The sequence below is a fragment of the Rhinolophus ferrumequinum genome, chromosome 15 (genome assembly GCF_004115265.2).
Source record: "Rhinolophus ferrumequinum isolate MPI-CBG mRhiFer1 chromosome 15, mRhiFer1_v1.p, whole genome shotgun sequence".
NCBI classification, from domain to species: domain Eukaryota; kingdom Metazoa; phylum Chordata; class Mammalia; order Chiroptera; family Rhinolophidae; genus Rhinolophus; species Rhinolophus ferrumequinum.
Window position 1 is genome coordinate 48,357,214 of NC_046298.1, and position 26,561 is coordinate 48,383,774.

General features: G+C 52.8%; 3 protein-coding genes across 13 annotated transcripts; all 3 read right to left on the reverse strand.

Moving 5' to 3' along the window:
- Positions 1–2,928: 2,928 nt before the first annotated feature.
- Positions 2,929–12,541, reverse strand: TNNT1 (troponin T1, slow skeletal type). Of its 5 annotated transcripts, XM_033126993.1 has the most exons (14): positions 12,452–12,541; positions 11,255–11,297; positions 11,132–11,145; positions 10,760–10,789; positions 10,483–10,515; positions 9,661–9,682; positions 8,110–8,170; positions 7,752–7,868; positions 7,443–7,520; positions 6,213–6,326; positions 5,828–5,937; positions 3,828–3,918; positions 3,679–3,719; positions 2,929–3,066 (listed from the first exon to the last, which is right to left on the reverse strand). In XM_033126993.1, the coding sequence occupies exons 2-14, from the start codon at positions 11,284–11,286 to the stop codon at positions 3,021–3,023; spliced, it is 789 nt and encodes a 262-aa protein (XP_032982884.1). In that variant the 5' UTR covers positions 11,287–11,297; positions 12,452–12,541; the 3' UTR covers positions 2,929–3,020. The 5 variants fall into 5 exon arrangements, with proteins under 5 accessions (XP_032982884.1, XP_032982887.1, XP_032982886.1 ...); XM_033126996.1 differs by lacking the exon at positions 10,483–10,515; XM_033126995.1 differs by lacking the exon at positions 10,760–10,789 and having other exon boundaries at positions 12,452–12,503.
- A 1,374-nt stretch (positions 12,542–13,915) lies between these two features.
- Positions 13,916–18,233, reverse strand: TNNI3 (troponin I3, cardiac type). Of its 2 annotated transcripts, XM_033128309.1 has the most exons (8): positions 18,069–18,233; positions 17,782–17,794; positions 17,564–17,650; positions 17,090–17,131; positions 16,653–16,784; positions 16,175–16,264; positions 14,554–14,730; positions 13,916–14,062 (listed from the first exon to the last, which is right to left on the reverse strand). In XM_033128309.1, exons 1-8 carry the CDS (start codon positions 18,077–18,079, stop codon positions 13,979–13,981), a joined length of 636 nt encoding a protein of 211 aa, XP_032984200.1. In that variant the 5' UTR covers positions 18,080–18,233; the 3' UTR covers positions 13,916–13,978. The 2 variants fall into 2 exon arrangements, with proteins under 2 accessions (XP_032984200.1, XP_032984201.1); XM_033128310.1 differs by lacking the exon at positions 17,564–17,650 and having other exon boundaries at positions 13,932–14,062.
- Positions 18,234–19,406: 1,173 nt separating this feature from the next.
- On the reverse strand, positions 19,407–24,892 carry DNAAF3 (dynein axonemal assembly factor 3). Of its 6 annotated transcripts, none has more exons than XM_033127094.1 (12): positions 24,767–24,892; positions 24,553–24,641; positions 24,114–24,256; positions 23,905–23,998; positions 22,569–22,666; positions 22,014–22,196; positions 21,746–21,871; positions 21,527–21,649; positions 21,153–21,282; positions 20,414–20,528; positions 20,201–20,275; positions 19,407–20,118 (listed from the first exon to the last, which is right to left on the reverse strand). In XM_033127094.1, the coding sequence occupies exons 2-12, from the start codon at positions 24,635–24,637 to the stop codon at positions 19,677–19,679; spliced, it is 1,614 nt and encodes a 537-aa protein (XP_032982985.1). In that variant the 5' UTR covers positions 24,638–24,641; positions 24,767–24,892; the 3' UTR covers positions 19,407–19,676. The 6 variants fall into 6 exon arrangements, with proteins under 6 accessions (XP_032982985.1, XP_032982984.1, XP_032982982.1 ...); XM_033127093.1 differs by having other exon boundaries at positions 20,414–20,525; positions 22,509–22,666; XM_033127091.1 differs by having other exon boundaries at positions 22,509–22,666; positions 24,765–24,864.
- Positions 24,893–26,561: the final 1,669 nt, after the last annotated feature.

Genomic DNA, 26,561 nt, shown 5'->3' on the forward strand with positions numbered 1-26,561 from the left:
ATGCCAGCGCTCCCAGAATCTGCTGGCCCGCCCTTCTGCCGCTCTCACTCAGGGACGTGGAGCACACTGGGAAATGTAGTCCAGCCTCTACATCCTCGCAAGCCATGCTGGGATTTGTAGTCGAGAGGGGGGAGACAGAGACAGAGACAGAGACAGAGACAGAGACAGAGACAGAGACAGAGACAGAGACAGAGACAGAGAGACAGGCGTTTGAATAGATTTAGAAAGCGAATTGTTTCATACATAGCACTAGAAAGCACGAAAAAACACCTTAAGTATTCTGCACCCAAATCCAAATTGGGAAAAATGCGGGCACTTTGAAAGCGGAACAAAGACTATACAAATTGCACAAAGGCGCCGAAATCTGGACAGGGGCAACAGACTTTACCCACTCTGAAGTCCTTGGACCTGTGCAAAGAAATAAACTATAAATCCCATGAGGCTTGGGAAACGCCAGCCATAGATACAAATGGGTTAGCAATCCCGGTGTCTCTTGGGATGAGTAATCCTGAACCCCACATTTTCACACCCGTGCACAGCAATCTCCTTTAGGAGATTACCGCTTAAAAGCGGTAAATCATCCGTGTTATGTATTTCTGTGCCTGTGTGTAACCTCGACACGTTATAATTGTGTGCATTGGAGATTGTGTCTATGGCTGGGTGTGTGCTGTTTCTGAGTGCTTGTGTTTATGATGTCTGTAAGCTCTGGTGTAAATACATTTGTATTTTTGTGACGGTAATTGTTTATTTGTGAGACACGACTTGAGGTACCTGCTCAACCCATATACAACGAACTGTGGGACGTGCTCCCACCATAAGCTCTATTAGCAATCTTTACATTGACTTTAACTTTTATATTGAAAATTCTAGTCTACTACAGTGGTTAAGAATTCCAGCTCTGGTTTAGGCAGTCAGGGTTTGAATCTTGTCTCTGTCCACTCCCTAGCTCTGGGATCTGGGGCTAGTCTCTTTATCTCTGCCTCCTGGAGTTGTTGAGATGGCGGACATAAATTATCTGATAGGTAGAAGTTGTTGGCTGTGTATAGGCATTTGCATACTCCACTCATCCAAATGCTTTTCTTCTGCCGTTTTCTTTTCCGTGGTGAAGGTTTTTACACTTCTGAGGCCTGTTTTCTCTCAGTGCTCACACTGGAATTTCGATGCTTGACCTTGGAACTGTGGACTCTCCTCACTGCTGGTGAAAATAATCTCAGAAAGATAAAAAGATGCTCCCTCTTCCCCTGCATCAGGCAGAAAACCAGACACTAGGCTCCATCATAAAGATGGTTCAGATAAAGGGATGAACTGAGAACTTCACAAAGTATGCAGCTTACTCTCCTGCCCTGCGTGAAAACAGGGTTAGGCACATTATAAGTCAGTACTGATTTGTTATTTTAAAACTGTCCTTGCAAGACGTATTTACACAAAAAACGTTTTCTACATTTAAGGGAGAAGTATACTGTGAAACACATCTCATGGCTGAGCAGCTTGTGGAGGCCGGTGGAGCACTGTCATTGTCTTAGTCAATGCAGGTTGCTATGACAAAAATACCATAAACATCGACTGAGTGGCTTAGACAACTGTTGCTCACAGTTCTGGAGGCTGAAGTCCAAGATCAGGAGGCCAGCACGGTCCGATTCTGCAACCCTCCTCCCAGCTTGCAGAGGGTCACCTTCTCACTGTGTCCTCATGGTGGACAGAGTGAGCTCTGGTCTCTTCCTCTTCTTGTGAGGACACTAATCCCATCATGGGGGCCGACCCTCATGGCTACCTCTAACCTAACCACCTCCCAAAGGCCCCACCTCTGAACACCATCAAATTGGGTGTTCAGGCTTCCACATATGGATTTGAAGGGGACACAAGCCTTCAGCCCATAACACTCGCCCCTTGGACAAAGGCAACACCGTAGGATGGAACCTTCACAGCTGAAGGAGGCCACACCCGTACTTCACAAAACAGACCCCATCTCAATTCAGACAATCATGTGTGAGAGAAACCAACTAACTTGTTTCAGCTGAGGTTATTTGGGATTTGGGGCCCAGTAGCCAGACCTACACGCTCATTAATATAGGTCCCATGCTGAAAGTCACAAAGGCAGAGTGGCAAGTGACAGACATTAATTTGTCACTGAGCTGATCCTCCCCTGAGCAACTTTGCAAAATTTTTTGTTTAGCTTTGCATTTCTAAATTCAGATGTACTTCATATATCGAAAATTTGCCGTTTCCAAGAGTGTAATTGAATGATTTTTAGTGTATTCAGTGTTGTACAACCATCACTACTATTTAATTCCAGAATATTTTCACCAGCCCAAAACAAGACGCCATTCTTATTAGCCTTCACCCCCACCCCCATCCCTTCCTCTCCCCAGCCACTGGAAACCACTAATCTAACTTTTTGTCTCTATGGATTTGCCTTCTGGAAATTTCATATACATGGAATCATACAATTTGTGGCCTTTTGTGTTTGGCTTCTTTCACTGAGCCTCATGTTGTGTAAGGTCCATCCATGTTGTACCGAGTTTCAGTGCTTCCTTCCTGCTTGTGGCTGAGTAATATTCCACTTTATCCATTCACCAGTGATGGACACCTGGGTTGTTTCCATCTTTTGGCTGCCGTGAATAACGCTGCTGCCACACTTGTGTACAAGTTCCCATGTAGACCTGCATTTTCAGTTCTTTTGAGTAAACACCTATGACTGGAACTGCTGGGCCATAAGGTAACTCTGTGCTTGACATTTTGAGGAACTGCCAAACCGTTTTCCAGAGCAGCTGCTCCACTTTACACTCCCTCCAGCTGTGTGTGAGGGTTCAACTTGGCATATCATTGTAATGCTTGTTGATTCTCCAAGCAACAGCGAGTTGGTGGGAAGTCAATTAACCATGAGAGGCTGGCTGCATGTTAATAATAATAATCAAAGGACTCAGCAGGTGTCTGCAGAAGGAGCATTTATTTCAAGATACAGATGGGACAACACTCCATGGGCTCCCAGGTGCCTCAGGGTGGGCCGCCGCCCCAGGTCTTCACTTCCAGCGGCCTCCAACGCGACCCTTCCCTGCCCCCTTCCGGCTGTGGGAGAAGGAAGGGTGTCAGGAAGGAGAGCTTTCCAGACCTCTGAGATGGGCCCCTCAAAAGGCCTGTCCTCCCTGCCCAGAGGAAGCGGGGGGCAAATGCATTCTCATTCAGGTGATGACTGGGGTGGTGGGTGCATGGTCAAAGGGCAATTCCCATTGACATGTGTGCGTTGGTGTCTATTGGGAGTTGTGTCAGGTGGGAGCTGATGACATGAATGACGAGGGGGCTGGCACTCCCGACATCTGGGGCTGGATCACTCTTTGCTGTGGGGCGCTGTCCTGTGTACTGCAGGGTGTTGAGCAGTGTCCCTGGCCTCCCCCTGTACAGTTGTGACAACCAAAAATGTTCCAGATATTGCCCGATATCCAGGGGAGGAGGGAGAGTGTTGGCGCGGGGAGGTTGTCTCCATTCCTTGAGAACCAATGATTCAGAAGGACATGGAAACAGGAATGGAGATGTCAGAAGAGAGACGGGAGAGCAGAGAGAAAATGGAAGAGAGTGAGGGACAAAGAGAAAGGGACAGACACTAAGAGGGAGTAAGGGGCTAAACTCAGAGTGAGGGGCACCGAGAAAGAAGGAGAAACCCCAAGTCAGAGGGGCACTTACAACTTCTGGGCGTGGCTGATACGGTTGTACAGCACATTAATCTGCGGAGGGAGGCAAGAGGGAGGTGCTGGGATAGCCAGGGACAGGCCTGCCCACCCTTGCCCGCCCCATCCTTGGCCAGCCTGGGCCCCAGCAGAGATGGGTGTCACCTCATATTTCTGCTGCTTCAGCTTCGCCATCAGGTCAAACTTCTCAGACTCCAGCTGGTGGATCCAGTCCGACAGTTCCTGGGCCTTGTCCCTGGCAGGGCAAATGGTCTGTCACGGAGGCAGGCCAGGCCACACCCTAGGCTCAGAGAGGTTGAGGGAACTGTCCAAAGCCACACAGCGCATCTCTGAGTTTGGTGTTATTGGTGCCATTTTGAGGCCAAAATATTCATTGTGAATTGAAGCAAAGGGTTTTTAAATCTCTGTCCACTTTTTCCCTTTCCAGAATAGAGATTTATATCTCCCTAAGGGAGAATGAGGTCATGGTTAGGGACCCAGGTTCCAGAGTTACAAAGACCAGGTTCAAATCTCAGCTCTGTCATTCTTTTCTTGGTGACTATGGCTGAGTGACTTCACCCAGAATCCTGTTTCTCTCTCCAAAAAAATGTAGAAATGAAACTGTGAAAGAGATGGCTGGTTGCCCACCCAACATCTCTTCTCTCTTTCCTCCTTAGAAACAGAACTTTTTGTAATAGGCCCAGTCAACAAGCTACTCTCCCCAATCTCCCTTGCAGGTAGGGGTGTCCAACAGGATGAAAGTGGGTCACTGGGTGGGCCTTTCAGGAAAGCCTTTGTGGCTCTTCCCTTGCAACTTCTTTCTGCTGCTTAGATGTGATGTCTGGAGCTCCAGCAGCTATCTTGGACCATGAGGTGATTTTGAGGATAGAAATATTAGGCTAAAAGTGGTAGAGCAGAAAAATAGGAGTCTGGGTCTCTAATAATTTTGTAGAGTTGCCATACCAGCCATGGACTGCAGACATTTTCTATGTGAAAAAAAAAATAAAGCTCTGTATTTTAGGCTGCTATAGTCAGATCTCAGTTACTAGATGCCAAACTTATTCTCAACTGATAAAAACCTATTGCATTGAGTTGTAGGATGAGATAATGGGCGTAAAGTGCCTGGCACATAGTAAACACTCAATACAGCAAGTTGTTACTATTTTATTATTGTTAGCATTCTTTGTTTTATTTTGCCAGCTAATGGCTTTCAAAAGCTAATGGCTTCCAACTGGAGGACCAATTAGCTTCCTCCCTGGTGTATTTTATTTTAAAATGTTACAGACTTTCATAGGATCTCTTTGTAATAAATAAAATTTAGGTAACTGGAGTGCCTCAAAAGATACAAGTGGACCCAAATTGTGAGTGGATGTATGGTGGGGGACAAGAAGAAAAAGGAAAATTGAACATTATTTTATGCCAGACCCTATGATCACGCGGGATGGAGGGCACAGAGCCGGCGGTAGGTTGGAACTGCGCACGCGCCTTCGAAGAACCCACCCCGCCCATCTTTACTGCGCAGGGTCCTCCCACTGGTAGCTTGAAATTAGCGTAGTGGGAGTATTTACACCATGGAAATGGGTAAATGCCAAAATCTGGACTTTTTGCCCCTGGAGATCCGGCTATTAAACACTTACCATCACACCGTTTTATAACACAGTCATGAAGAGCACAGGTGACTACACCAGACTGCCCGGGTTCCAATCCCAGCTCTTCCACTGCAAGTTGTGCAACCCTGGAGAGGTTACTTAACTTCTCTATGCCTCAGGTTCCTCATCTTTAACACGAGGACAATAATAGTATCTACCTCAAAGGGTTCCAAGTGCTCCAGAGGGGGCTACTGCTGCTATGATGATGATGATGTCACTGGCCGGTCACAGCTCTGTGAGGTAGACTTTCTTGTCATATCCTCATTTTTACCAATGAGGAAAGCGAGGCCCAGAGAAGTAAAACACCATTAAGTCAACATCATCTCTTAAATTTTGGTGAGCTGTGTTGTCTGGCTTCCCACCCACAGAAAGTGGGTGCTATCAGTGACACGTTTCCCAGAGGAGGCTACAGCAGCCCAGAGAGGGAGAGACACTTGCACCAGGGCTGTGCCCACCCGGATCTGGGTGAGGGTCCCCTTATCTCCTTGTGTCGTACCCAGGCCCCTCCCCACCTACCGGAGCTGGTCCTCTCCCAGGTGGTCAATGTTCAGAGGCTTTTTACGTTCAGACAAGATACGCAGCTTCATCTCCCGGCCCGTCTGGCGCTTACCCCGCTTTTGTTCTGCCTGAGGGTTGGAAAGGGGACATCTTGACCTGGGGGAAGGGTCCCCCAGGTGGCTCCCCACATGAGGGGTCTGCGCTCCTGGCCACCATCTCCCCCAGGACCCCAGGCATCTAAGACCCCAGCCCCTCCTCCCTTAGACCCAGGGGTCCAGCCCCCAGCCCCACCTCCGTCAGATGCAGGAGTCCAGGCCCTCCTCCCTCAGGAACCAGAAGTCTGAGCCTTTAGTTGCCTCCTCCCTGGGAACCTAGACCTTGGGTCCCAGCAGGCTGAACTCACCTTGACCAGGTAACCCCCAAAATGGGCCCCCATGTTGGAGAGAACCTTCTTCTTTTTGGCATCATCCTCAGCCCGCTTCTTGGCCTCTTCCTCTTCCTTCCGCATCTTCTCCTCCTGTGGGAGGAAAGGGGTTAAACCCTCACTGAGGGGGAGGCGCCCGAGATGGTGGGAGTGGGGCTCAGACCCACTCTGGGCCTTAGTGTCCCCCCAACAAAAATTAAAATGGGGGTGGGTTGTGCCTGAAATGGCCGATGGGGAACTTGGCTGTGTGATCTCAATGCAGATACTCACCCTCTCTGGGTCTTAGTCTCCCTTAGTCCTATAAGATGAGAATGACTGTCTTTAGAGGGTCAAGGAGGATAACTCGTGATGGTAGAGGGGGGCCTAGGGCACTAAAGAGGCTGATGGCCCTGAGCCTGAGGAAAGGGTTCTAGAATGTCTAGTGAAGGCGTTACCACAACCAGAATGTGTGCAATGCATGTTCGACAAAGAGTGGCTTGCCCAGACCAAACTCCTTCCCACTGGAAGGGCCAGTGAGGTGGACTTAATGGTTTTTTCATGTCCAGTATTCCCCACCTGAGTTAGTAATTTGCAAACTCAGTGGCTTAAAAGAACACAAACTTATTATCTTACAATTGTGTAGATCAGAAGTCTGACACGGGTCTCGCTGGGTTAAAACCCAGATGTGAGGAGGGCTGGTTCCTTCTGGAGGCTCGTCTCCTGCCTTCTCTAGCTTCTAGGGGCCACTGGCACCCCTTGGCAAGGGAGCCCTTTTTCCATCTTCAAATACCTGACTGACCCTCCTGCCTCCTTCTTGTAAGGACACTGGACCCACCTGCAATTCCAGTTTGCCTAGACAGACAGGATGTAGGATTGTTGGGGCTCGGACCGGGATAGTCCCACACTAATCCGGATGACTCGGTCACCCCAATGTCCACAGAAAATGGGATGAGGAGTAGGAAGAGAAAAGCTAAGTTTTTGTGATATTGAGTCCCTGATCCAGCCATGCCTGAAGCAAGTCATGCCCTAGACTTTTGAGCTGTATGAGCCAATAAAATTTTCTGTCTGCTGAATCCAGTTTGGGTTGGGCTTTCTGTCCCTTCCAACAGAAAGATCCTTGAATAATAAAACATGAGAACTTTCTTGGGATCACAGAGAGTATCATGAATGGAAAATGAAGCATTCGCTGAAGCAGTCACATTCAGGCTCCCAGGGGAAGGAGGCACCCACCGCCAGCTTGGCCTGTCGCTCCCGCTCCTTCTCGGTTCTGAAGCGCTGTTGTTCAGCTCTCTCCGCCCTGCGCCGCTCCTGGGGGAGGGAGACGAATGAGGGGGTGCAGGGACCACCACCCACCTGTCACCCCTCCCCAGAGGAAGTCAAGAGCGGAGATATACAAGTTTGAGAGTGGCCACACTTGGGTACATTCCTCACAGTTTCAGCTTCGGGTCCGTACTGGACGGGAATTTGTTATCACCCAATACCCAAAGGATGGCATGGACTGAGGGAAGGATTTGGGGAGCCCCACCTCCCTCCACTCACAATGCGGTCTTTCAGCGCAATGAGCTCCTCTTCCTCTTTCTTGCGCTGCTCAAAGTGCACGTCAATGAGCGTCTGCAGCTCCAGCAGATCTTTTTCCATGCGCTTCCGGTGGATGTCCTGCAGGACAGAGGGTGGGAGCCCAGTCACTCCCAGGAGCGGGCCCTTCCCAGCAGGAAATGATAGGTTTGACAGTTTACTAAATTTCCAGCAGATGGCAGCAAAGCACCGTGTTCTGACAGTACTTAGCTGTCAGGACGAAATTCCAAGAGGAGTCAGAATGGGACCCCTTTTCCTAGTTTGCACGAAGGCACGCTAAGGGGTAGCAGCTGTACCTGGGGGCGGGATATCTGTCACTTACATCGAAGTCCACACGTTCCCCTTCCGGGATCTTTGGGGGGATCAATGGAGGTACAGGACGGCTGAGTGGACAGAAGAGGAGAAAGACTGAGCAGTGTGACCTCCCTAACGCTCCCGGCTATGTTGTCTAGCATGGTGGCCACCAGCCACGCGTGGTTCTGAGCACCTGGGACGTAGCTGGTCCCAATCGAGAGAGGCTATCAGTGAAACACACCTAAATTCGAAGACTTGGTACAAACAAAATAATCTAAAATATCTCACGTTTTAGGATAATTACCTGTTGAAATGATTAAATTTGGGACATCACAGGTTGAATAAAATATAAGATTAATTCTACATATTTTGTTTTACTTTTTAACATGCAGCTAGTAAAAAATGTACCATTCCATGCTAGCATTACATGGCTAGCATTATATTTGCATTGGGTAGGGTCAGCCCTCTCTCTTTGGTTTCTGAATTGCCTCCTACGTCTCTCATGTCCCATCTCTGTCTCCTTGTCCCCCTTTAAAGAGTTTTGCCCTTTAATTCCTTCAGAGTACACACTCGTGATCAATGTCATTCACCCCCATTACTTTAACTTCGATTATCATCAGTTACTGAAGATTTGCCATTTCTATCTGAATCCCAGACTCTCTCCTAAGCCCCAGCCAACTTTTCCAGCATCTCCTCCCCTTCCTCACACATTTCACAGTTCCCTAGCCATGTTCTGTGTCCTCCTGCCCCAGGGCCTTTGTACATGCTGTTCTCTCTGTCTGCAATGCCCTGCCCAATATACTCCAACCCTCTAAAGGGCTTTCCTCCTCCAACAAGCCTTCCCTGACCCTGCAGCACATCTGTGCTCTCTCACCCAGATCTGACCCTATGCCTCCTCTGCTCAAAGCCCTCCATGGCCTCCCAGTGCCCTGGCCTTCATGGCCCCCTCCTTCTTGCATTCTACACTGAAATTCGCACACTGCCCACACAGGCTCAGAGAAGTTCTGCTTTTAACTTTTTTCTCACGCTCATATTGCTGCTTCCTTGCATGTCCAAGTTTTGGCCCTAAGGTCGCCTCCTCCAGGACCAGCTCCTCTCTGTGAGGTCCCACGGCCTCCCCTAGTTTAGGGTCCTCCTCAACAGAATGACCTGTGTCTGCGTCTGCTCCTTGAAAAATTGGCCTAGATCCAGCCACAGGACCTTGCATGTACCACACCACTCTCTTGTTTGCAATTTCCCTTCTACCTCCTTCAGCTAGATAGGCTTCACCTCCCTTGGGAAACCTTCCTCGAAGGCAAACGTAAGGCTCTGGTCTGTGTTACTCTGGTATCCTGGCTACAATCGCTGTATGTGGGTCTTTTTCACCAACACAGCAGTCAGGGGCTGATGGGAAGACCCTGGGAACACAATGGGAAGTTCTCCAGACACGTTTGCTGAAAGAAGGAATCACTGATTGTCCTTTCCTCTGTTTGAATATCCCCACTCTCCTCTGCCTTCCTCACACCCTATCTCTGGAGTCGAGGGACATAATTAGGAAGACATGATTGGGACCCCTCCCCCCAACCCTTTAGGATCTCACCTTGGTTTGGGGCGCTCCTCTTCTGGTGGGGGAGATACAAAGAAACAATTAGTTAATGAGGGTGGGCCTGACACACCCAGAGGAGGGAACACTCCCAGCCTCTGCTGGGTCCCCAGGAGCCTAGGTTCCCTCCTCCTGCCGCTATGGGGGAATGGGGGAAGAAAACGGGAGAAGGGAAATCAGGGTGGCCATAAAAGAGGAAGAGGGTCACACGCATCAGATATACATTCAGAACTGGTGTGGGGACACCCGCCCCTCCACTTTTCTGGGAACCCAGGGGTCCAAACCCCAGACCTTCCTCCTCCTACATACCCAGAGGTCCTGCTATCCTCTATCAAAACCTAGCAGTGCAGGAGGACCCCAAGCCCTCTTTTCATTCGGCGACCCAGGAGTTGTATCCCCAGCCCCTCCTCCTTGGGGACACAGGAATCCAGACTCCCAGTGCCAGCCCTTTCTACAATCCAGGTCCTAATATTTGAATGTATATGGAGGAGAAAAACAACAGACAGGGTCGGGAGCAAAGATGGGGGCGGGGTGCCTCTCCGCAAACATCCAACCCTTCTTTAAGTATTCCTCCAGGCTGGAGAAGAAGGCTTGGGTGTCGGTCCCTTTAAGAAGGAAGGGAAAAGGTTAAAGCCGCAGAGAGGCGATTTCCCTTCGTATCCACCAGAGAGCGCGCGGGCTCTCCGAGGCTTAAAGGACCGGACCTGGAGCATGTTTTGGGGACGGGAGGGAGTCTTCGTTGAGGTCAGGGTCCCGAAGATATCGGGAGTTCCCCGGGCCCCCGAAAGTGTTCTCGGGAAGCGAAGCAGCCGTGGTTACCTCGCTCTGCCACCGGCTCCGGCTCCTCGGGGGCTGGGGAGGGGGCAGCGGAAAAGCGAGGATTTGGGGAGCAGGGGGGGGTGGGGGAGAGCGGCCACACCCAGATGCGGGAAGGGAGAGAGAGGAGAGAGGGAAGAGGCTGTTAAAGGAACTGAAGCCAAGCCATCGGGAGCCCCCCTAACCCCACCCCAGCCTCCACCCCTGGACAAGCGTCCCCACCTCGCCCCCGGCCCGACCCTCGCGTCCAGCTCCAGACCTACGGAGTCCAGGGCCTCACCTTCCTCCTCCTCCTCAGCAGCCTCCTCTTCTGGAAGGGGTAGAGGCGGAGAAGAGAGGGCTTTAGGAGCCCAGTGAGGTCTGGGGGCGGGGTGGGGGGCGGGGCCGAGACCCAGTTCCAGTCTCAGCTCGGACGGGGCACCACTCTGAATACGAGTCTCAGCTGCATATATATGAGCACAGTGAGCTTTTCCCACTGGCTCTGCGGATTGAACTGGAAAACCCAGGAGGGTGGGATTCGGGGCGGGGAGAGCACACCCGCCACTCTGCACAAGCCTTCTCCGGGAAGGGTGCCACAAATCCTCTCGCCTCCCATGGGCTGTGATCCGCGTGGTGTCCCCAAGTGCCCCAGGCCAGCGCACTCCCCACTCACCTTCCGGCTGCTCCCTACGGACCGGGTTGCGAAGGAAAGAGGGAGGGGGAGAGTTAGACGGTTGGAAGGGGGAGAGTGTTTCCGTTTCTCCAGGCCCCCAGCCCTCCCACCAGCATCACTCACTCCTCATATTCCTGTTCCTCAGCGTCCGACATCCTGGCGCGACCTAAGAACCGCAGAGAACGGGCGGAGTGGGGTGGGGTCTTGAAGGAAGAGAGGCTGGGGGTCTGGACTCCTGGGTCTGAGGGAGGAGGGGCTGGAGGCCGACTCCTAAACCTCGGAGCACAGCTTCAGGAGGTGTGGTCCTGGCATGGCCCCAAAGCTGCAGCTCACCCGCTCCACCCCACCCCCGACCCCAGCTGTCCTCTTTTGTCTTATGATACGTCCCTGGGAACCTGATCTGAGTCAGGATTAGGAGAAGGTATTTGGAGGGACAGTGGCCTGAAGACAATAGTGCCCCACCCCCAGGAGCTATTTGGGGGGGATGTCATAGACAGTGAAACAGAGGACATCTTCTAAAAAGGGATTCGAGGAGGGGAGCTTATTGGAGAATTAGTCACTCTTGTTCCCCTCTTCCGCCCCCAGATACCACAGCCTCCACTTTGGCTGTTTGTCTTCCCACAAGTCTCCTTTCACCTTCACCCACAGCCAGGGATGGAGCAGGAGCAGGGAGGTCCAGAGACCTCATCCTCACCCCTAAATAATACTTAGACCTCTCCCAATCACTGGCAACCCCCAGGCCCCAACGTGCTCATGCTGAGTTCCCCCAAAATCCCACTACCCACAGATCCTGAGACTCCCCAATTTATGATGCACCGGCAAGTCTCCAGATTCTGAAACCCCAATTGAGATTCCAGGTCTTGACACCACCTAAATTCTGAAACCTCAAGATCATGAGACCCTCAAATAGGGATACCTGAACTCAGAGGCCCAATTCATGATACCCCAAATTATGACACTACAAGTTCTAAAACCACCAATCATAGGACCGCAGATCCTGTGACCTCAGTTCCTAGAACTCCAGATTCTACACCCCACCCAGGCCTGACACCCATACTGTTTAAGTCCAAGCCCAGATACCCCCAATTTCCGAGATTCCCTGACTGTGAGACCTCTGAGGTCCTAAACTGTTATATTCTGGGACACCCAAATCCCAGCACCCAAGATTCTGCAACCCCCAAATCCTAACAATTTCCCCTCCATCCTCAGTCAACTAAGGCCTCAGCCTCCGGAATATCCAGACCTCCATATCTGTGCCCCTCCACCACTATACCTCTTCTTCACAGCGCCCCCCTGCCCAGGAGACCACAGGGCCGTTACCTAAGGCTGGATCAGCAGAGGCGTGAACTGCCGGGCCAAGCCTGGTGAGGCGGCGGAAGCACCCCTGGGTTTATAGCGGAGCGCAGCCCCGCCCCGAGGGAGAGGCAGGGGGAGAGAATTCCTTTCCCCAAACACTAGCGCCAGTGCAGAGGCTGCCCTGCCCCCACTCAGGCTCCAAGTTCAGGATCCCGGCACCTCCAGGCTGCTCTGAGACCCCCTCCTCCATCCGGTCAGCGCCTCCCCGGAACGCCTGGCTGGGTCAAGGCACCCCCATGCTTCCCACCAGACAGCACTCGGCACTCAGTGCTTTGAAGTCCCTGGGGCTCAGCACATTTCTTATCCTTGGAGAATGCTTATTGACGAAGGGGGTAAAAGGAACGTTTTCTTTCCCAGGTTCTCTTTCCCAGGCTCTCATCTCCTTTTCTGTGTCTGGGCGCCAGTCTATTATACCCTCTTTCTTTCCTTTGTCTCTGTGACTCCATCTGCGTGTCTCTGTCTCTGTCCATCTTTCTGTCTCCCCTCCCCACCCCCACCCCTTTGTCTGCCACCAAGATTCCACCCTGGTGACAACAGGCGCTAAAGCAGGGAAGCAGGTGTGTGTTGGGGGAGGGGAGTGGGTGGGGTGTCAGGCCTTCTCGACCTCACTCACTCCCCTCATCTCCATCTGACACTGACCTTTTTTGGTATCCCTCTCCCCCCTTCCCAGCCAAGTCGTGACCTTGACCTCTCCGGGAGCCAGCCCTGGAGAGCAGGACTCCTCACCCCTCTGTGCCTGTTGGTGTCCCTGTGCTCACTGTCTGTCTCTCATTGTCAGCCATCTCTTTGTTTCTATGCATTTCTCGGACTTTCTCTTTGGGTCTCTTTCTCTAGCTCTGCATTTGTCTGTGTCTGTGTTCTTCACACTGATTATCTCTCCCTCTGCGCATTCTGGTCTCCTCATTTTTGTGGGTGTCCCTTCGTATCTGTCTCCCTTGGTGTCGGTGTCCCCAGATCTCTCTGTGCATATGTGTCTGTAACCCCGTGTCTGTCTCTTTTGCTCTGTGTCCATGTCTGCCTTTCTAGCTCTTTCTTGGGTCTCTTTTTGTGTCTCTGCAGTTCTCCCTCCATGAGTCCTTATTTCTGTCTCTTTCAGGGCTCCATCATCTCTGTGTCTTGCTGTGTGTACCTGTCTCTGTTTTCCCTTTATTTGCACTTCTTTCCACGAATCTGTATTTTTCCCTCTCCCTTTGGGTCTCTGTGTGTCTCTTTCCCTGTGTCTCTGACTCAATGTCTCTGTGTGTCTCTCAGGACCTCAGTCTCCACATCTCTTTTTCCTCCACGTGGAGCACAGGAGCTGAGAATGCCCCGTAATGGAGACCCTGCTCTGTTCCTGATATGCAGCATGCCTTCTGGAGAGCCTAGTCCTCAGTTCCCCTCTCTCTCCCACCCCCAAACCCCCAGGTAGGAGACATGCAGCCACTCCCGGCTGAGAGAGAAGCTTTATTCCTCAGGGCCATCCTTTAAGGCCAGGGTGATGGGAAGGCCGGCTCAGCCCTCAAACTTTTTCTTGCGTCCCTCCATTCCACTCAGTGCGTCGATGTTCTTGCGCCAGTCTCCCACTTCCCGGTTTTCCTGGGGGGGATGGAGGCAGAGGTTGGGGTGTCTTCCTGGTCAACAGTCTCCCAAATACCCTCCACCTGCACGGCAGCCTGCTGGGCCGCTCTGTTCTGGATGCTTGCCCAAGGATCTTGTTCTGGAACATTTCTTTTCCCCTCAACAATCCCATCCAATTTTACCCTTCCACTTCCTGTCTTTCCCATGTACTTCCTGTTTCCCCCATACACTTCCTGACTCCCTCATGCACTTCCTGCCTACTTGCTCACTTCTCTTCCTATCGTACTCCCTGTCTTCTCCTGGTCTCCCTCATGCACTTCTTGATTCCTTGCTACTTCCTGTCTCCCCCTTGCTTTTCCTGTGCCCACCTATACTTCCTGTTGAGGACCCCTTACCACACACTGCTCCTCAGAACTCCAAGGGCCATCTGCCTTCAGGATAGGCCCTGGGATTGTTGCCCCCGCATTCTCTCCTCTACACATCCCCTTTCCTGGCCCTGCCACACTCACCTTCTCTGTGTCCTCCTTCTTCACCTGCTTGAGGTGGGCCCGCAGGTCTAAGGACTCCTTAGCCCTCGTCCCCAGCAGGGCCTGCATCATGGCATCTGCAGAGATCCGCACTCTCCGTAGGGTGGGCCTCTTGAACTTGCCCCGAAGGTCAAAGATCTTCTGGGTCAGATCTGCGATCTGTGGGTGTCCATAAGGGGAGGTAGAGAGCCCTCCCTCCACTTCCCACTTCCCTCTCCCCCCACTCTTCCTCCCTCCACTTCCCTCTTATCCCTCTCAAGGCCTCATCCAGGGTCTCCCCAGCTAAGGCTCCCACCACCTTCAGAACAAAATCTAAGCTCCACATCCTAGAACTATAAGGCCTCCCCAATCTGCCCCAGCCTCAACCCTCTGAAAATCACTGACACATCCCTGTCCTGATACCTGCATCTCACAGTTCCCCACCCAAGCCTGAGTTCATTTACCAACACTCGATGCAACAAGCATATATGAGGCCTGACAATTAAGTTTGCGAACTCATTCTGGAAAAAATGCTACATATCTCATTGCTGAATATCACTATGATCACCTTTGAAGGACTCCCTTGGGAAGCTATGCACTGACACCAGTGCCTAGTCCACCCTTCAAAGCCATTTTGGAACTTTTTCTGGAATGGCCATCATAGCTGTTGTCGTATTACCCTTGATGTCCTGAATGTCATCAAAATGTCTTCCTTTCAATATTTCCTTTATCTCCGGGTAAAGAAAGAAGTCACTGGGGGCCAGATCAGGTGAGTAGGGAGGGTGTTCCAATACAGTTATTTGTTTACTGGCTAAAAACTCCCTCACAGAGGCAGTTGGTTAGCTCAGTTGGTTAGAGCACATGTTCTTAACAACAAGGTTGCTATTTTGATTCCCACATGGGCCAGTGAGCTGTGCCCTCAACAACTAGATTGAGGACGACTTGAGCTGAGCTGCCACTGAGCTGCTGGTGGGTGGCCTGATGGCTCAGTTGGTTAAAACATGTGCTCTTGAAAATGGCGACAGGACTTGGGGCTGAGCTGCGCCCTCCACAACTAGACTGAAGGACAAAGACTTGACTTGGAGCTGATGGGTCCTGGAAAAAACAGTTCCCCAATAAAATTAAACAAAACAAAACAAAACAAAAAAACCCTCACAGACAGTGCCGTGTGAGCTGGTGCATTGTCATGATGCAAGAGCCATGAATTGTTGGCAAAAAGTTCAGGTCACCTAACTAACTTTTTCATGCCCCCTTTTCAGCACTTCCACATAGTAAACTTGGTTAACTGTTTGTCCAGTTGGTACAAATTCATAATAATCCATCTGATATCAAAAAAGATTAACAACATAATTGCAACAAGTTCACGAACTTAATGTCAGACCTTTGTATTTTCACAAACATGTTTTCTGCTGTCCTACATCCTGGCTTTTGCATGTGTTGTTCCCTCTGCCTGAAACAGCCTTGCCTGGCCATACTGAAGTCATCCTTCTGCCCCCTCCCTACTAGACTGACAGAGTTGTCATGGGTCTCCTTAACCACAAGCAGCTGCAAGGGACCAGGCTGACAACAGCCCCAGGCATTGCACCCCACCCTGAAGGGAACCAGACTGCCCCGTGCCTCCCACCTCCGTGATGTTCTTGGTAACTTTTGCCTCCACATCGTATCTCTCCTCATCCACCTTGTCCACACGGGCATGAAGCTGTCGGCACAAGTCCTGGTGAAGGAAAGTGGTGTGTGTAGTTGGGGGGAGCCTGGGGACCTGGACTCTTGGGTCTGAGGGAGGAATATCTGGGGACCTGGACATCTGGTCCTGAAGGAGTAGACTGAAGCTGAATTCTGAGGAACTGAGAACAAAGCAGAACTCTAGAGCAAGGAGTCCTGAGAATCTGACAGAATTAGGGCTGGAAAAAGCAACCTCTGGATTTTTTGCAGCTGCAGGCCATATTTCTGAACTTGTGAGGGTAAGGATTGGGAGATTGGACCCCAAGGTCCTGAGCAGAAGGGGGACAATAGTGACTGTACCCAACTCCCAAGGATGCAAGATCGGACACGAGGAACCTCGGAACCCGGGCTGGGCAGGAGTCCGTGATTAGGGCCGGTACCTGCAGCTCCTGGAAGCCCAGCCCGGCTAACTCCAGAGGCTGGCACCGCGTGCTCAGAGCGCGTCCCTTCTCTCCACGCCGATCCTCCGCCTCCCGCTCCAGCTCCTGCTTCGCTATCTGTAGCATCAGGGTCTGCAGAGGGGACGCCGGGACCACAGCCCACCGGGGTGAGGGGTTCGAAGTCGCAGAGGGGATGCCCCCTCTGTCTGGCCCTCCCTCTAATCTCTGGCGGGGTCCTTGGTCTTCCAGAGACACGCCTCCTCAAGGTCCATCATTCCAAGGCCCCGCCTCTCCTATGGCTGGGCTCCCCACCTCAAAGTCACGCCCCCAAGACGCACCACTTCAAGCCACGCCCAATGACAATCCAAAGCCCCGCCCCAATTTTCAAGCTCTGCCACCCAAGGACATCTAGGCGCCCTCTCCAGGCCCGTCCGCACCTTCAGCTGCAGTTTTCTCGAGGCGGAGATCTTAGACTTTTTCTGCCAGGGTGAGATAGAGAGAGGATCAGGAAGGGGGATCCGAAGGTGGGCGGTGGGAGGGACTTAAGAACCCACCACCTCTAGTCAGGTCGAGGATTGGGCCCGCCTCCAACTCCAGCCCTAGGTCTACGTGAGGCTACGCCCCTCAGTCCCATCCACCAATCTGGGCCCAATATTCCCTAAGCAATCGTAGTTCCCCTGGACAACGGAACCCCGCCCATAGGCAGCTCTGACAATCCGATCCCAGCCCCTTGAGAACCCCCCGCCCCCCATCCAAAGCGCCTCATCCCTTTTGGCTCCGTGAATGACTGAAGTCCCGCCTCTATTAAGGACCTGGCCCCGTCCCCATTTCCCAAGGTACGAGTAAACCACCTCAGAGTCTGAATCCGGACCCCGCCCTTGCCCCGCCCGCCGCACTGGCCCCGCCCTCACCTTGGCATGCGGCTCGGTGGCATAAGCGCGGTAGTTGGCGGAGGAGCGGCGGCGGATCGGAGCAGGCGCGGGGCACGAGTCCCCGGCCTGGGTTGGGGGGACGGAGCCGCATTACCACCAGGACCCCCAGCTCCCCTGTATGCTCCAGCCTCCCGCCCCAGAGCCCTCCCGGCAGCGCCCTCCCCCGGCCCGCGGGTCCGGCCCACGCCTGCTCTCACCGCATCGCTGCTTCTGAAGGGAGAGAAACCAGGAAAGGGGGGTTAATGCTGGGCCTCTTTACTGTCCTGTCCAGTCCTTCTCCTAAGGGACCCCAGAAGCCCCTCTGACCAAGAGGTCTGACCACCAGCTCTCCCGACTCTGGTCCCAGGAGTGTGATTCCCAAACTCTTAACCCATTCCGACTCCCAGGAGTCCTGTCTCCACCTCCCTTCTCAGGCCAGGGGTCCAGCCTCCCAGCTCTCACCCCTCCCAGGGACCCAGGAGACCGGGTTACCAGCTTCACTCACTCGTCTGCCATGCTGAGACTCTAGCCAAGTGTTGCAAAGGCAGAGAAGGGCAACAGGCTCTTGGAGGGTCAGTGAGGGGGCGTCCGGGGTGACCTTGAAGACCCTTGGGACTTCGTCGCGTCTGAGCAGCTCAAGCCTCACTGAGGACACTGATAAAGGGCGAAGGCAGAGACTAAATATACTGCTGCCCTCTCCTCCCTCTGCCCAGGATGCGAGATAACAGGGCACGTGAGGGGTGGGATGGGCCATGCTTCAGCTGGATCACCCGTCCACATTGGTGGACTGGGAATCCAGCCCGGCCCCTTAGCTTTGACCCAGGAGTCCAGGCCCCCAGCCCCTCCTCCTTCAGACCCAGGAGTCCAGGCCCCCAGCCCCTCCTCCTTCAGACCCAGAAGTCCAGGCCCCCAACCCCTCCTCCCTCAGACCCAGGAGTCCAGGCCCCCAGCCCCTCCTCCTTCAGACCCAGAAGTCCAGGCCCCCAGCCCCTCCTCCTTCAGACCCAGAAGTCCAGGCCCCCAACCCCTTCTCCTTCAGACCCAGGAGTCCAGGCCCCCGGCCCCTTAGCTTTGACCCAGGAGTCCAGGCCCCCAACCCCTCCTCCTTCAGACCCAGGAGTCCAGGCCCCCAACCCCTCCTCCTTCAGACCCAGAAATCCAGGCCCCCAGCCCCTCCTCCTTCAGACCCAGAAGTCCAGGCCCCCAACCCCTCCTCCTTCAGACCCAGGAGTCCAGGCCCCCAGCCCCTCCTCCTTCAGACCCAGAAGTCCAGGCCCCCAACCCCTTCTCCTTCAGACCCAGGAGTCCAGGCCCCCGGCCCCTTAGCTTTGACCCAGGAGTCCAGGCCCCCAACCCCTCCTCCTTCAGACCCAGGAGTCCAGGCCCCCAACCCCTCCTCCTTCAGACCCAGAAATCCAGGCCCCCAGCCCCTCCTCCTTCAGACCCAGAAGTCCAGGCCCCCAACCCCTCCTCCTTCAGACCCAGGAGTCCAGGCCCCCAGCCCCTCCTCCTTCAGACCCAGGCGTCTGGGCTCCTCTCCCCTCACTAAACTGCAATCTCCATGAGGGCAGGAGCTTTGTCCTTCGTTGTTTTTCATCTTATGGTTAGGTTCAGTGCCCCAAAGCTGTCAGCAACTCAATGTATTTTGTTGATTTATTTGAGGATCCAAGTGTGGGGTGCTCAGGCACTCAAGCGACAGCACCAGGAAATCCACTCCTAGTCTACTTGGAAACCCAGAAATCTGATGTTGGCTCTCCTTTTCTAACCACTTCTGACCCCTTCCTTGCCCCAACCTTGGGGCAAGGAAAAGACTGAAGACAGGAAAGACACACAGACACACAGAGAAGAGGACCAGGTTCTCTTTACTTGACCACGTGGGTGCTGACCACCCCCAGGAGAGAAGACACCCCCAACCCCAAGTTAGGAATGGAACAGCTGGGAACCACATAGAGGGCGGTAGACCCAGGGCCAAATCTCTAGGCCGCGTTTAGAGTCTCAGGAGTGGAGTGTAGAACTCTGAGAAAACAATGTACAATTGTAGGGATAGAATATAGAATCCCAGGAATGGAATCTGAAATTCAAGCCTTTGGGACTGAAGACCTGACTTTAGAAGTTAGAGATGGGGGACTTGGTTTCTGGGGATCCAGTCAGACTCTGGTTTTGAGGTCTCACTCCCTGTGGGTGGAGCCGAAGCCTCAGAGAATGAAACCTGAGATTCTGAGGGCAGCTGGAGGGGCACAGGGGGTGGGGTTCGGCCTTGGAGGGGCTGGGTCAGATCCTCAGAGAGTGAGTCCCTTGCCTCATGGGGTGAGACCACGACTTCAGGGAGCAGATCCACGACTCCAGGGGGCGGGACCAGGACTTCAGGGATTGGAGGCCCGGGTTCGGCCACTGAGTCAGTGCAGACCGGAGCAGAGTCCTGGCACTTGTAGAAGCGCGCGAAGGTCTCAGACGGCCTGGCCCCGGGCTGTGGGGCGAATCCGGCTGCCTGAGCTAGCTCCCTAACCCGGGCGGTAAACGCCTGCAGCTGCTCCTGCCGCAGGTCCACCAGGTACCTGAAATCGGGAAATAGCGTTAAGAGACACGGTTTTCCGCCCCCAGCCTTGTTCCCTGCCCTACTCTCAGCTGCTGGCTCACCGGGCTAACTCCACAATCAGATGTCCACCAGGGGCCACACAGGCCCCGAGCTCAGGGCTGAGAAGATGGGCCATCCTGCGGAGGGAAACGGGGTGGACTGAGGCTCAGACTTTCAGGTATTGAGGGAGGAGGGGCTGGTACCTGGACTCCTGGGTCTGAGGGAGGAGGGGCTGGGAGAGGGAAGTCTGCAAGCCCCCCACTAGGCCCTCTTACCCACAAGCCACGTAGAGAAGCTGGAACTGTCCCTTGTAGCAGGTCTTGTGGTGGAGGGTCTGGGAAGAATGGAGGGGCAGGAAGCAGATAGTGAAGGATGCCGGGCCCGGGGCTGCTGGGGAAGATGGCAGAGTTAAGCAGACACACAAAGCCTCCTCGAAGCCCTTTCTCATCCGTTCTTTTAGGTGGATGCCTGGGAAATTTTGGGATGTTGGCTGGGTAGGCACAGACATTTTATAGACGAGGCAACTAAGTAAGACTCAGGAGAAGGGAAAAGAGTGAGCCCTCATGGCCGCACAAGGCACCCAAACAACGGGGAGGGCTAGATTGGGGGACAGTTAGAAGGAGGCAAGACCAGATTTGGAGAGGGGGGGCTTTCCTGCAAAGGTGAGCTGGGAGAGACCAGAGCCTTATTAGAATGTTCTCATCCTCTTAGGCTTCCCAGGAAGGCTTAGAATTCTACTGTTGGAGTTCAGAATGCTAAGAATGGTGTCAGGACTTAGAAAAGGGAGCCAGAAATACAAAGAGAATAGAGAAAAAGAGACGGACAGTCAGGAAGGGGAGGTTACTTGTCCAGCCATTGGAAACCGTTATCTGTCCACGCTGGTATTTGAAACACCTGAAGTCTGGAGCCCGGAACGGGGGGTCCAGGTCCCACTCTCTCCGGGAGGATGATGTAGCCACTTTATCACCCGAGCCGCCTCCCCTCTCAAGGGGAAGAACTGAGTCCGCCGCTTACCAGGCTCGCGGGTTCCATCCTCTTCGCCCGGCACCTCCACGAGGTCCCCCTGGGAAGCTCTCGGACGCCCCCAGGCGGTCAGCGCTCGGAACAGCTCCGTCACGTTGTGCAGAGTGATCTCTCCGGCAGTCTGTGGGGGAATGGGCGTGACCGCGGGGCGGGGCTTAGAGAATGCCATCCCTCCCACCTCTCCATCCCCAGAGCTAGCTTCTACGGTAGGGGACCAGCTTGGATTCCCGGACTGTGTTTAGAAAGTGGAGAGGGATGGGGCGTAAACCGTGGAGGCGGAGCCTATGATTTTGTGGCGGGGCCTAGAATACAGAGGGCGGGGCCTTGCGAACACCACCCTGATCCCAGCACCCGGTGCCACACACTTTGATCGGCTGCCCGTTGCTGGTCCGCAGGAGGTTCTCATCGTCCGCTTCGATGCCAAAAGCCACGAAGGGCCCCGTGGCGATGTCCCCCCAGTACCCTCGTGCTGCCACGCGCTCCCCGCGCTGGGAAAGCAGGAAGAGAGGAGGCGGATGAGGTCGATCCAAACTCCTGGTTGCCCCAAAAGAAGGAGCTTGCCAGGGCAGGGAGTGGACACACACATGGCTCAGTAGGCGACCGGACGCCAGGGTCCTGTTGGGCACATGGTAGGCGCTGGAGTCTCTGAGTTCAAAGGCGACGCCTGTGTCCCTCCAGCGCCGGAACTCGCGTATGTGGATGACTCGGGCCTGCGGAGGGGAGAAGGAAAGAAAAGAAGCCTCAGTGAGTCCGGTAAACGGGCCAACAGCCCTTCCTCTCAAAGACCCAGGAGTCCGGGCCCCCAGCCCCTCCTCCTTCACACTCAGGACTGAAGGGCCCCAACCCCCTCACCCCGCGGTCGTGCAGCTTCATGTGCAGGTCCCAGTCGCTGACACCGCGCCGGGCGTCGTAGCGGGAGCCCAGGTAGTGGCGCAGCCTCGAGTCCCAGAGGCGACTCATTGGGAAGGCCTCCGGCCCCTTCTCCCCACCGGCCCAAAAGCGGAATACCGCCTCCAGAACGTCCCGTTCGCGGAACTGCGCGGCCGGCATGCATGGAGAGAAAGCGAGAGGGAGGGGCTGCAGGGAGAGCAGCCTCTCCTGCTTGACCCTCCCTTTCATCCCAGAGCGTGGGCACGATTCTCCCGTTTCTCAGATAAAGAAACAGGCTCGGAGAGCAGAAGCCAACCCCTAGGCCAAATCCCACAGTGGGAGCCATGGAGCTGGAGTTCCAACTCTCCAGCTCCTGACCCTCTCCATCAACGGAAACCTTTTTGGACCGCTCATCTCCATTCTTTCCGCGGCCACCCGGGTCCCAGGCGGTGATGGATGGAGGCTAGGCGGCGGCACCTTGAGTGCACCCAAGCTAATCCAGGGCAGCTGCTCCGCTAGGCTGTCGGGCTCCGGTACCAGATGTGCTAGGCGGTCGGCCTGGGCGCGCACGAAAGCGGCCACTGGGGGGCGCAGCAGCGTGTTACCCCACACCTCCAGGAAGGCCTCGCTCCTCTCTGCCGGGAGAAGGGACAAAAGTAGTGGAGGGAGCAGAAGACTGAGTCCAGAAGTGAGACTCGTGTCTCATACTCTATTCATAGAATGACGCGTTCTATATGATATATATCCTCCTTATTGTTTCCTAGTCATCTAATGAGTACAACGGACCCTGGCAAACTCCCTATCCATCCCAATAGCCAGAACATGAAGAATAACTTAGACCTCACCCAGGTTTCCCATCCCCGTCCCAGGTAACCACAATCCTGAATTTCAAGTTTGTTTCGCTTGCCTTTAAAAAAGAAAAGGTTATACTCATAGATGGAGATGGGGATACATGTATGTTAAAATGTTACTGTATAAATTGTTTCATTTTAGTTAAGAATCTTATGAGAACTATATACCTTTAGTTGTATATACATATCTACATCAATAAATCTATACATCCATATATAAAGTTTAATTTTAGTTGTTTAAGAACCTTATAAAAGAGAACTCTATACCTTATATGGACAGATAAGATTTGTTTAGTTCTAGTTGTTTGTTTTATATAAAATGCACTTTGAAATGTGTGCAATGGATTATGAATCGCTGTCCTGAGTGTATATCATAAGCCAAGAGCTAGGCTTTTTTTTTTTTTTTTTTTTATTGAATCCTCGAAAGTACTCTGTGGGACAAGAACTTTTAGGATCCCCATCTTATAAATATAGAAACTGAGCTCCAGAAAAAGGTAGATGCTAGCCCAACGTCACAAGCAGAGCCAGAATTTGAACACAGCCTGTCTCAGTCGTGACTTTGCTCTAGGTACTAAGCTGAAGTTGCTTCTGGGAGATAATCACTTTCTGCCTCCCCTCCCAAACGCTCCTCCTCCTTCCTCTCCTCCTTTTAGCCTCAGTTCCCAAACTGCCTCCTCCAGAAGGACTGCCTGGGATTTACATCTCTCACTGGAGAGGCTTTGTCAGGATTGAGCTCAGCTCAGCCAAACCCTCCTCCCCACATCTGGGACTTACTAGCTCTCAAGAAGTCCCCTAATCTCTTTTGGACTTCTCCTGTTGTAGGAGGTTTTGAATGCTTACACTGTGCCCGTGCACTGTTCTGAGAGTTTTATATGGATTTTCTCTTGGAATTCTCTGAAACAAGTAAGTGATGAAATACGGAACAATGTCCAAAATGTTTAATTGCAACACTGAAATGCCAGAATCCCTACAAGAAGAGGCGAGAGACTGGGGGCCAGAATGCCCAGGTCCTCCTAACTGACCTTGCAGCCCCATCTTCTCAGGATCCTCCAGGGCTAGGCTAAAGATCAGCATATGTCGAGCCACAGCTTCCAGATTATTCTCCAGCACGTAGAACTGGAAGAATGGACAGGGCAGAATGATTCTTGAGATCTGTGTCTCTCGCTCCTAGGAGGCCCAGGAGTGGGAGACCTCAGGTGCCTCCTTCCACAGGACCCAGATCCCAACTTACACGGAACCTCCTGGGAGACCAGAGCTCCACGCGGGCCAGTGTCCGCAGCAGATGCCGCCCATCCACGGAGCCCAGCAGCAGCACATCTAGCTGGGGGGTCCCGTGCTCTGTATCAGCCTGCAAGTCTGGGTCCACAGGAGGACCTGGCAAGGTGATAGCAGGCTGGGGGTTGGTGGGCTGGAGAGCACCCCTGCAACCGCCCCTAGCACGAGGGACTACAACTCCCAGCAGGACTTGCACTTCTGGCTTAGTTTCCAAAGGGAGCTGTGCCTCTAAGCATTCTGCGACTCGTAGTCCCCAGAGAGGCCACCTAAACTGTCCCATTAAGGGGCGCCCCCCCCACCTCCGCCGTTGTAGACTCAGAGAACGTTAGCCCATAGTCTGCCAGGTTGTGATGGTAGCCGCTGTGACAGATGAGGTCCTGGGGTGGGGGACTCACTCTCAGCCTGCAGGTCCAACGCCGGGGACAGTCCCCACCAGGACACGGAGCCGAAACCCGCGCCCGAGCCTGCCGGTGTGGTCATCGTACTACGGGACAGACATCCAAGTAATCCTCAAACTTCGTCTCTCAGTCGCCCACCATTCCCCTCTCACCGACTCTGACTTCTTGCCCCTTTCCTCCAGGTGATACCCCCCCACACACACACAAACACCTTTATCCTTTCAGGTATCCCGGGGGGGGGCCTCCTCCCTCCCTGGTATGTACTGCGAGGAGCTCGGCCGCCGCTCCGCAACTGCGCCGGTAGCCCCGGCTCTTTTCGACAATCGGCCAATGGGAGTATACAGACTGGCAACACCTCGATAAACAGACCAATGAAAGTGAGCGACACCCGCCCACTTCGAACTTTTGGCCAATGGGAGCGCTGAGGGACGACCTCCAAGCTTGCCAGAGGAGGGCGTGTGGACGCGGTTGTCATGACGACGGTGCTAGAGGAAAGGGGGGTGGAACGGAAGAAGTTGGGGCAAAGCCTGCGGAGGTCCAAATTTCTGGGATGGGAGTGGCCTGGGCTTATTCAAAATTAGACAGAACTGAACAGACTCTTGATTAATCAAAATTAAAGTGAGGTGGCTTAGACCTTAAATTATAGACCTCTGTGTTCCCTTTCTTCCCTCATACCCTGATTCTACCACACCGGGTTTCTCACCAGGTGGGAAACACAACAAAGTTCTGGGGCCAGCCACCGCTGGCTCCTGGTTATTAAATTTCCAGGAATTTTGGGACCTGGTTATTATACTCAGCCGTTACTAAAAATTATTTTTTTACTAAGTTGATTACTAAAATTACAATTCAATGCATTACATTAAAATAAAGGTAATACATACTCAAAACTCAAACTTCTTATTTTACTATATTTTACTATTATTGATGGTGTTATCGTTATTTACATCTATTGTATCTATATGAAGGAAATACTAGTTTAATGTAATAGTTTTTAAAAAGTCAAGTAGGTAAATTGCGACCACATATCTTTGTTTTATTAGAACCAGGGCCAGGATTAGGATGAGGCAACCTGGTCCAAGTGCAAGGTCAGATCCTGTCTTTAAAATTTTTGCATTTTGTCCATTGTGGATTTTTTTTGCATTAATTTTGATTTTTTAAAATATTGCATTAAAATAATATTTATCTTGATTTCTGAGTGTTTTGTTTTTTGGAGGTTTTGGGAGGTCTTTGCCTTAAATATTGGGATTGTCGACCGGACACTGGGAAATAGTTTATGTTGGTGCACTAGTAGACATCTCTTCCCAACTCCATATTCAGTGACTTCACAGTAGTGGCTTGCAATCAGCCACAGTGGGAGTCTTTACACCATGGAAATGGGCAAACTACACACCAGGGCTTCATAAGCTGGTAATAGCACATCACGGGAGTAAGTCCTCTCTTAGCTCCAGATCTGTATTCTTTGCATTATTTCTGCTAACATCCTCCCCATTCTCCTCCTGGAAACATCCAGCTCATCCTTTTATTTCCTGCTGGAGATCTTCCTCTGAGTTCTGCTCCTGCCTTCCTGGCCAGCAAGATGGCCACAACAGCAGTCATTCCCACTTTATATTCGGGGGACCAGGCAACATGATTCTTGACAATGTGGCTTTTGGTGTCAGACATGCCTGGGTTTACATCTTGCCCTGTCACTTGCTGGCTGACAGCTTTTGGCCAGGTGACAACCTGAGTTCCACAAGGGCAGGGACTTGAGACACGTCTCCAGGTCAGCTCCAACATCCAGCACAGAGCACTGCACCACAGGGGCCTCAGCTCCCTGCCTCCTCACCTCACCAGCTACATAACCTTAGCAAGTCACGATAAATTCACAAATAAGTAAGTGACCTCTCATCAACTCCTCGAAGCAGGGGGCTCAGTGAATGAATAAATGAAGGAATGAATGGATGAGTAAGTAGGTGAGAGGCTGCATGGATGAACAGGTGGGTGGGTGTGTGGGAGGGTGAGTTTCT